The sequence below is a fragment of the Schistocerca piceifrons genome, chromosome 1 (genome assembly GCF_021461385.2).
Source record: "Schistocerca piceifrons isolate TAMUIC-IGC-003096 chromosome 1, iqSchPice1.1, whole genome shotgun sequence".
Lineage (NCBI taxonomy): Eukaryota > Metazoa > Arthropoda > Insecta > Orthoptera > Acrididae > Schistocerca > Schistocerca piceifrons.
In genome coordinates, this window is record NC_060138.1 from 531,525,801 (window position 1) to 531,536,968 (window position 11,168).

An 11,168-nucleotide genomic window follows, 5' to 3' on the forward strand; every position below is an offset into this window, starting at 1 on the left:
TTCACACATCGATGTTGCGTTGCTCCATGGATTCTTGACTGTACATTATCACTATTTATGTGTTTTGACCCTCCTAGAGTTACAGCAGTGTTGTTTACTTGTCCATCCTCGGTTTGTTTTCGAATACATGTGTAAGGTTGTATTGTACTCTTATTTGACTTGAATATTTGAATCGGAGCTTTGTGTTACAAACTCAGTAATCAGTTCTTGATTTGCATGTGAGCATTTAGTGTGGGCCATCTTTAGCAGTAGATACAATGTTTTTCTGCACATTTCGACCTCTTTCTTTACTTTTTTTTTTAAATGATGACCGTATCAGGCATGACACTAGGTTTTCTAACCTAGAATTTGTGATCATCAAAATGAAGATGGTTCATATATGTTCCATTAATATAGATTCCTTCTTTATTTTTCCAGTGTAAGGATTTGAATACTTCCTCTGGAATTAACGAGAATAGTTTCTGTTGCGATGTGGTTTGAACATTATAGGCAAAATGCAAATTACGGAACAACTGTATTCATAACTCACTGTACAGAAAATAACGCGCAACTGGGAACAACAGACTTGGAAACATATGCATTGCAACATCTTTGGCACCAAAGATGTTACATGTCACTAAAATTTGGATCTCAACATGCCCCCTAATTTTTACAGACAACTGTAAATTAAAAACTGAGGCTTACATTCTTGGTTCCAGGACTGAAGTCCTTCAACATATTTCTCATGCTTTAGTGCAGAAAGAGCCATCATTAGTACATCTACCATCATATCTTCTGATGGCTGATATTCTTGTCGAGCTTAATATATGAAGTCCCACAGTCAGTTTCCCTTTCATTTGTTGTTCTGACTACAATGTTCCAGATATAATTTTTCAATTTCACAAGTGACCTGGTTTCATCATATATAGTCTCAAATCGTTCTTGATGATGTGGACCATGTAATGCATCATTGATAATTGACCTCTGTTATATTTGCAGTGAAGTTCATACTATGAACTGAAACATCTGGCACAAACTTGAGCAAGTGTGATGCTTGAAGAATTATTGTCTTCATCTCATGATAAGTCATCAACAGAGATGAATATTTGGTCTGTAGTGATTGGAAGACTGTCTTCTTTAAAGCCATAGAATGATTCATCATCTGACAATGGCTCTGATTCAGTGTGTGTATTAACTTTGAAATCCGCTCCAATGGAATTCATGTTGATGCCTCCTTTTTGGCGATGAACTGGTTTGTCTTCATAGATGTCCACATAAGTTTGTTTGGCTCACAAGTGTCATGACCAAGGAACTTCACATCTCTTGACATGTGAATCCTGTGATCTCTCAGTACCTACACTTGATAGGCTTTTGAACAGTTGGAATAGCCTACCAAAATCCCTCCTTTGCCTTTAGGATGAAACTTTCCTTGGTTTGGCAGTTTATCCAGGATGACTGCATTTTGACCAAATGTATGAAGATGATATACGTCAAGTTTTCCCTTTAGTCACCACTCATATGGAGTGCCACCAGAGAGTCCTTTAGCTAAGCAATGATTTCAGATTAGTTAGCTGTGTAGATTGCTTTGGCTTAAAATGATATTGGTAGTCCTGATTCAAGCAGCATGCAATGAGCCCCTTTAACCAATGAATGGTGTTTTCATTTGGTGACACCATTTTGTTGCAGTTTATATGGAACCGTTAGACATTACTGTATTCCTGATATTCTGAGGATGGAGTCCATTCTTTCATTGCAGTACTCAACTAGGTTTCTCAATTCAAAAAAATTGCTGACAACTTCTCCTTGATGTTGAAGGAAATAGACTTGAAACCATCTGCTATGGTAATCTATAAACATCTCAAAATATCTTGCACCAACTTGAGATGTTTCATCCGATGGCCCACCCACATCTGAATGGATTAATTCCAGAAGACCATTTGAGTTCCCTGCTCATTTAGTGATGAGAATGGACATGATTTTTCCTTCAAGAAACATAGTTTATCTAGTGAGATCGACATGACTGAATATCACATCTATCACATACTCATTTTTGAGCATCTTCATTGTATCTCATGAGTTCAAGTGGCCTAATTGACAGTGCAGATGTACATATCACTTTTTTGTAACTTTTGGCACAGCAGTAATACATACTTTGTCATGATTTTCTTGTAAATAAAACAAGTTACCAACTCTGCTTGCAATCCATTTGACTTTACCTTTAGTATCTCATGCAACTGCATTAGTTTTGTCAAATGTCACTGTGTAGTGTTATCCACAACCTTTGCTACTGCAATGAGATTGGCTACAAGTTTTGGCATGTATAAAGTATTTTTCAGGATTATGGGGCTGGCACCACTGGCTGTGTTTATTTATTTATTTATTTATTGTTCCGTGGGACCACATTTAGGAGAAGTCTCCATGGTCATGGAACGAGTCAATACATGAAATTATAACACGATTGTAGAAACACATAAAATGAAACAAGTCGTTAGTTTAAATAAAGAAAATCAAGAATGTAACACTGGAATTTGCTTAATTTTTTATCTCTTCCAGGAGCTCCTCGACAGAATAGAAGGAGTGAGCCATGAGGAAACTCTTCAGTTTAGACTTAAAAGTGTTTGGGCTACTGCTAAGATTTTTGAGTTCTTGTGGTAGCTTATTGAAAATGGATGCAGCAGAATACTGCACTCCTTTCTGCACAAGAGTCAAGGAAGTGCATTCCACATGCAGATTTGATTTCTGCCTAGTATTAACTGAGTGAAAGCTGCTAACTCTTGGGAATAAGCTAATATTGCTAACAACAAACGACATTAAAGAAAATACATACTGTGAGGGCAATGTCAAAATTCCCAGACTATTGAATAGGGGTCGACAAGAGGTTTTCGAACTTACACCATACATAGCTCGAACAGCCCGTTTTTGAGCCAAAAATACCCTTTTTGAATCAGAAGAATTACCCCAAAAAATAATACCATATGACATAAGCGTATGAAAATATGCGAAGTATACTACTTTTCGTGTTGAAATGTCACTTATTTCAGATACTGTTCTAATGGTAAATAAAGCGGCATTTAGTTTCTGAACAAGATCCTGAACATGGGCTTTCCACAACAGCTTACTATCTATCCGTACGCCTAGGAACTTGAACTGTTCCGTCTCGCTTATAACATGCCCATTCTGTCTGATTAAAATGTCAGTTCTTGTTGAATTGTGGGTTAGAAACTGTAAAAACTGAGTCTTACTGTGATTTAGCATCAAATTATTTTCCACAAGCCACGAACTTACTTCATGAACTACATTATTTGATAATGTTTCAATATTACACACAAGATCCTTCACTACCAAGGTGGTGTCATCAGCAAACAGAAATATTTTTGAATCACCTGTAATACTAGAAGGCATATCATTTACATAAATAAGGAACAGCAGTGGCCCCAGCACCGACCCTTGGGGAACGCCCCATTTAACAGTGCCCCATTGGGACTGAACATCATTACCACTCTCAATATTGCGGAGGATTACCTTCTGCTTTCTGTTCTTAAAGTAGGAGGCGAACCAATTGTAAGCTGCTCCCCTTACTCCATAATGTTCCAACTTCTGCAGTAATATTTTGTGGTCAACACAGTCAAAAGCCTTCGTTAAATCAAAGAAAACACCTAACGTTCTCAACCTTTTATTTAATCCGTCCAAAACCTCACAGAGAAAAGAGAATATAGCATTTTCAGTTGTTAAGCCATTTCTAAAACCAAACTGTACATTTGACAGCAAATTATGTGAATTTAAATGCTGCAGTAACCTTGTATATACAAGCCTCTCGATAACTTTAGCAAACACCGATGGCATAGAAATAGGTCTATAATTGTCAACATTATCCCTGTCTCCCTTTTTATAAAGTGGCTTCACTACCGAGTACTTTAATCGGTCAGGAAACCGACCACTGCTAAAGGAAAAGTTACAGATATGGCTAAGTACTGAGCTAATATACGTGGAACAATACTTCAGTATTCTGCTAGATACCCCGTCATATCCATGAGAGTTCTTGGTCTTTAGTGATTTAATTATTAACTCAATCTCCCTCTTGTCAGTATCATGGAGGAGCATTTCAGGTAACAGTCTCGGAACACTTTTTTCTAAGAGCGCTATATGATTCCCTGTTGGGACTAGGTTTCTATTTAGTTCACCTGCTATATTCAGAAAGTGATTATTAAGTACTGTACATATATGCGACTTATCAGCAACACGGACATCCCCACTACGCACTGATTCTATATCCTCGACCTGTCTCTGCAGACCAGCCACTTCCTTTACGACTGACCATATGGTTTTAATTTTATCCTGAGACTTAGCTATTCTATCTGCATACCACATACTTTTTGCCTTCCTAATAACTTTTTTAAGCACCTTACAATACTGTTTGTAATGGGCTGCTGCATTTAGATTTTGACTGTTTCTAACGTTTTGATATAATTGCCACTTTGTTCTACAAGATATTCTTATCCCTTTAGTCAGCCACCCAGGCTGCCTGTTTGTGCTAGTACCCTGTTTTAAACGTTCTAACGGAAAGCAACTTTCAAAGAGCACGAGAAAAGTCTTGAGGAAAGCATTATATTTATCGTCTACTGTATCAGCACTATAAACATCTTGCAATGTGTGTCACCTTTAGCTGTTACTTGTGTAGCACTGTTGTCTGCAAACACTGAATTCTCTTCCGCTTCTGTCACCTGTGTGAACCCTTTTGAATTGTTGCACATGTCTGATGTGCAACCATTGTCTTTGTGCCAAAAAATGTTGGAATCACAAAACTTTTGAGCTAGCCATTCGTAGTGGAACATCAATGAGCTTTGTTGACAATGCTTGCAGCTTGCACACTTAATATCTTTTTGGGAGAAAAAAAACACTCATCTTCTTTGTGTTGCTTCATTTTACAAAAGCTGCATTTGTACACTGATTTTTCCTTTTTTTATTTTTCTTTGAATTTGTCACTGTATTCACAAAACTTTTTGACTTGTTCATGAAATGTTTACTCAGTTTAATGAACATTGCGACACTCACACTTTTATTGTGTTTCTGAATACTTGCATTGTGCTCTTTCAAGATTTTTACTTTTAGCATTTCGGCATCTGGTGAACTGTCACAGGATTCAGTAGCACATCTAAAATTGTTGTAGCTATCTGGTAGACTGAAGAGCAATGTTATTGGCAACAGAGCACCAGCTATTGACAATAGAGCACCATTTATGTCAACATACATTGCTTATAACTTGTCCACAGCATCGAAGTATTCAGTAAGATGTTGTGTCACATCATTACTAGGTTCCTTTTTGTGAAGTATGAGGCATTTGAGCAGGGTTGTTTGGTGAGCAGGTCATTTGGATGTATAAACTGATTCTAGTTTAAGTCATACCTGATACCTTACTTCAACACTGTGGGATGGATGGATAAAATCAAGTCTGCTTTTGCTTTTGTGTTTGTCACTAGCCATGCTTTGTAAGCAGCTTCCACAGCAGAGAGCATTTCACTCTCACCAGTAACTGCATGTTGTGGAATGTCTCCAGAGGTGGATCCCCATGTGTCATTTTTGACGAGTAATGCTTTGATTTGTATTTTACATGTGTTGTAATTATCACTTGACTTTTTGTCTAGTCAAACTCTGTGTTCAGCTGTCATGTGTGCCGTATTCATCGTGTTAATCAACTTTTTTATTTCTGCACTTTTCTGGTTGCGAATTTAAGTGTTCCTCTAATGGCAAAATGTCACCTTTTCCCATATGTAGGAAAATATTGGGCTGGTTCCCACATCCTGCTTCAGATACACGATTGGTAAACACTTTAAAAAATGCAATTTACACTAAACACAGACAGATAGTGTATACAGATCATTCCATTGGGGGGAATGGTAGGGGGACTTGCAAGTAGCTTTAAAATGCCCCTGTGAGTGGCAACCTCATTGTATTAATAGCCTATATAAGGGTATGGTGAGTTCTCTGTGGAATGGGAGAAGAACCATACCAGTCATGGGCCCGTTTTGGGTGGATAAAGGGCACTGAAAATGAAGGTAGGATTTCTAGAAAGCAACTTTATAAATGAGTGTTCAAATATGTACACATAACCCATGTGCCCTCCTGTTCTGTGTTCTCTAGTTCTCTTGTCCCCCCTAACCCTTTTTGCTGGCTGATTTTGGTTTGTAGGATAGTGAACTTAGCATAATGATCAGTATACTCTTTATTGATATTTCCAGCCTTATATCCATGCTTCTGCATACTGATGGAGCTAACTCTGATCAGGGATCTGGTATGTTTCAAACAAGGCATTCTGTTATAGTTTGCTCACAGAGTCCTTTTGAAATCAATATTGGGTGTCTACAGATTATAACAGTTTTATTAAGTTTTTTGATGAAGTGAAGGCCATTTGCCAGTTTCTAAGGAAAGTGCTTGTGTTTCTTTCAGGACTTCTGTATAGAAGAACAGTAGGTATTTTTAAAATAGTAAGATCTATCACAGATACTTCAAAGACATGCTCTATAGGTAGACTTTCAATGAATAGTTCCATTCTTATCAAACAAATACACATGTTACTTCAATAGCAGTAGTTTTTCTACATAAATATATTGTCAAATTAAAACCGTAAAGCACTGTTAGGTTATAGATTCTTTGGTTGACAAGTGCTCACTGAAGCTCATTATAGATACATGTTTCATTCATTGGACAACAATATTCAAATAATGGAAAATCCAGGATGGAATGTAACAATATTATGAAAAAGAAAGTTGCTACTCACTACATAGTGGAGATGCTGAGTCACAGATAGGCACAGCAAAAAGACTGACACAAATAAAGCTTTCAGACCCTAAGGCCTTTGTCAAAAATAGACGACAGGCACTTACACACACATTCAAGCAAATGCAGCTCTCACACATTGTGTGATGGCCTTACTGGGTGAAATCTTTATTTGTGAAAGTCTTTTTGCTGTGCCTATCTGCGACTCAGCATCCTCAGTATATGGGCAGCAATATTTCAATTTCATTTGTCTTATTTGACATGGACTGAAATATTTGATGAATTAGGGTGAAATTTGACTGCTTTGGACTGGCACATTTTACTGGACACTTACCTTCATGCAGGCAAGACTATGACGGAACTATCTTCTTCTGTGGCCACTAAAAATCATGACTTCTTACTTGAAAAGAAAGGCTGATATCTCTTTGATGTTTTTGACTCTTGTAAATTTGAATGGATCATGGTTTTATTTGAGCTCAATTTCAGTTCTATTGTCACTGGCTGATTTTTTGTATCTGGGAGTCCACCAACACAAACTCAGTTTGAGGCTACTTCCTTGTTTGCAATAAACATATCTGATCCTGTTACTGACACCACATTTGGAGCTTTGTCCTCAAATTTTGGAGAAGCTGTGAAATTGTTTGGGGATGACAGGTTTTGGCTTCATGCAGATTTGATATTTCCCAGATAGCTGCTAGGTTATAATGTTCTGGGCCCCAGCTGGATAATAGTTCTCTTCTTTTAGCAATCTAATTTTCCTTTCTGCCGTCATGGTGATGATTTGATACTGCTACTTGTTTTCTGCTATTACTACTAAATTTTAATTTTAAGGAGTTGCTTTCAGTTGTATTGGGAGTGTTGTTTCAGTGCAACTCACAATTTTTAAAATTCTTTTGTGTGATGAAATATGAAGACTATTTTTAACTGGTGATCACTGAATAAAAAAGAACGCTTTTGCAGGTGGGGGAATCTCCCAATTGATGAAGCTGAAACATTTGGTCATGCAGAGATTGTTCAGTATCTAAAAGACTGGGAAGCAAATCATGCAAGTAAAACTCAAGACGAGAAACCAGATGCTGTGGCTGCTCCTCCATTGCCACAGTAAATATGTCCATTCCACACATCTCTTCTGTAGAAAGACATAATGGGAAAGTACATTTCTCTAAGAAAACGTATTTAACACTTAAGCCATTGACAATACTATTTAAGAACAAATATAGATTATGATATATGTGAATTGTTAAGCAACATTGTTTTAAATGAAGTCTGAAATTTACATGTGTTGTGATTTTCTTCTGCACATTCATATCTGTCAAATATTCTTACAGAATTTCTGTAAGAAGAAGAAAGTTTCAGTCCATTGTTGGAAAGCTACACATAGAAAAGTTTAAAAATCTTGGCTTTAGTTTCTGAGTCTATATTAAGCATAACTGGAGCACATCCAAACAGCTTCCTTCCTCTACTGTCTCAAAATTTTGTCTAAAAAAAATGATATATGTTTGTTAACATTTGCTGAATGAAAGTTATAGTGCTTATAAAGCACAACTGTTAAAAGGAGTGGTTGCTTCTGTGATATAAAATATAAATTTGGGATTAATGAAGTTTTAAACCGAATTAATAGAATTTGTTTGTAGAGCAGGGGACAGCTGTTAAAATACTCATGTCAGAAGAGGTGCTATTCATTTGATGTGCAGCTTTAATGAAACACATATAATAATGATTTCATTTTACTTTCTATTTTCATTGAAATATTTGAAACAAATGGCTGTGTTAAGAGAATAACTGACATAACATTAGTATGGTTATGTAATAAGCTAAGTGATATTTTATTTTATTTATTTTTTGTAAGGAACACAATATTTTGACAAATTCCAGGTTAGAATATGCTTACTTTTATCTGGTCAAAGATAGCAATAAGAAGTCAATTTATGTGATACCATTGAACCCTTTAATTTTATAATTGTTACCAGTGCCGAACTGTCAAGATATTTTATAGAAATGTATGTAACTAATTAAAATTTTTAAATCATCAATAATGTTACAGCACAAACTAATGAAGCTGAAAATGATGATTGTGAAAGTGAGAATAAAATATTTATGTGTACTTTATTTATTTATTACAAAAATATCCATCTTATCCAATGATGCTTTTACTATGAAAACAGCTATTTATTTTCACAGTATGCAAAACATAATTATGCTTTGAAAGCTATGAAACTATTTCTATGATCAAAAAATTAGTGAATAACTTCTCTTTTGAGATACAAATGTGTATTTTAAATATCAAACTAATACATTTTTGACAATATAATGTAACTGTATAGATAAAAAATCTACTTATCAGGCAGCAGTCTAGTGGCTAGCATTGCTACTCCTGGATCACGGGGTCCCGGGTTCAATTGCCAGCCAGGTTGGGGATTTTCTCTGCCCAGGAACTGGGTGTTATCTTCATCATTTCATCATCATCCTCATCATTTGTGACAGTGGCTAGATCTGACTGTGAAAAAAATTGGACTGTCAAAAAATTGGGACTTTGTACGGGCGCTGATGACCACGCAGATGAGCGCCCCTCAAATCAAACATCATCATCATCATCATCATCATCATCATCAGGCAGTGGCAGAACACACACATAAAAGGAGGTTATAATTATGCAAGCTTTTGGAGCCAGTGGCTCCTTCTTCCAGCAGAAGAGTTGATGGGTAAGGAAGAGGAGTGAAGGAAAAGGACTGTTGAGATCTAGGAAAAGGGGTGGATTTCAGAAAAGTCACCCAGAACTATGGGAGACTTGCCGTAGGGGATAAGAAGGAAAGAATGATTCTTGGGGACTGCACCAGACAAGATTTGAAAACCTGAGAGCTTAAAGATGGAAGAGAAGATAATATGCAAAACAGATATCACTGCTAAAGTACCATGTATGAGTTAATAAGAGTGAAAAGCTATCTGCATTGTATGTAACAACAGAGGTGGGACAGTGAAAAATAGACAGGTAAGAAAATGAAAAATGTAGAAAACTAAAACAGAGGTAAGAAAGGAGTAGTTACAGTGAAGAAATGCTGAGATGGAAGGAATTAACATAAATTAAGGCCAGGTGGGTCGCTAGAACCAAGAACATGTTGCAGTGTTAGCTCCCATGTGTGAATTTCTGAGAAACTGGTGTCTGGTGCAAGAATCCAGATGGCATGTGTGGTGAAACAGGCACCAAGGTCACTACTGTCATGTTACAGAGCATGCTCCACAACAGGATATTGTATGTTGGCAGTATACACTCTCTGCCTACACCCATTCATCCTAGCTGATAATTTGATGGCAGTCACGCCAATGTAAAAGGCAGAACAGTTTTTATGTGACATTTGGTAAATGAAGTGTTATTGTACAGGCGGCTCTCCCTTTAATAGCATATGCCTTGCCAGTTAGAGGAATGGTACAGGTGATACGGCAAGTCTCGCAGTGGGGACTGTCACAGGGGTAGGAGTCATAGGATAGAGAGATGGGTGCAGAATGAGCATAGGGTCTGACAAGGAAATTGAAGAGATTAAGAGGGCAACAAAAAGCTATTCTAAGTGTGGTAGGCAAAATCTCAGACAGTATGGATCTCATTTCAGGGCATGATTTTAGGAAGTCATGGCCTTGTCAAAATAGCTTATTAATACATTCCAGACCAGGGTAAAGTTGAGTGACAAGTGGTGGGATAATTACATCCAGTGAAGGCTGAGTTGAGAATTGTGGTGTATTGCTATAACCTAGATAACAGAACGCAGCATGTCATTCTCAATGGAGAGAAGTCTTCCGAAGTAAGAGTGATTTCAGGTGTGCCGCAGGGGAGTGTCATAGGACCGTTGCTACTCACAATATACATAAATGACCTTGTGGATGACATCGGAAGTTCACTGAGGCTTTTTTCAGATGATGCTGTGGTGTATTGAGAGGTTGTAACAATGGAAAATTGTGCTGAAATGCAGGAGGATCTGCAGCGAATTGACGCATGGTGCAGGGAATGGCAATTGAATCTCAATGTAGACAAGTGTAATGTGCTGCGAATACACAGAAAGATAGATCCCTTATCATTTAGCTACAAAATAGCAGGTCAGCAACTGGAAGCAGTTAATACCATAAATTATCTGGGAGTACGCATTAGGAGTGATTTAAAATGGAATGATCATATAAAGTTGATCGTCGGTAAAGCAGATGCCAGACTGAGATTCATTGGAAGAATCCTAAGGAAATGCAATCCGAAAACAAAGGAAGTAGGTTACAGTATGCTTGTTCGCCCACTGCTTGAATACTGCTCAGCAGTGTGGGATCCGTACCAGATAGGGTTGATAGAAGAGAGAGAGAAGATCCAACAGAGAGCAGCGTGCTTCATTACAGGATCATTTAGTGATCGCGAAAGCATTACGGAGATGATAGATAAA

The 11,168-nt window shown here is 37.3% G+C and overlaps 1 protein-coding gene across 2 annotated transcripts in view; it reads left to right on the forward strand.

Moving 5' to 3' along the window:
• LOC124783743 (glutaminase liver isoform, mitochondrial-like) overlaps positions 1-8,857 on the forward strand; it is a 125,091-nt gene extending 116,234 nt beyond the window's left edge. For both annotated transcript variants that reach the window (XM_047254045.1, XM_047254046.1), the window contains one exon: positions 7,714-8,857. In XM_047254045.1, the coding sequence (XP_047110001.1) occupies positions 7,714-7,858 (145 nt within the window). In that variant the 3' untranslated portion in view covers positions 7,859-8,857. The remainder of the gene's footprint in view (positions 1-7,713) is intronic.
• Positions 8,858-11,168: the final 2,311 nt, after the last annotated feature.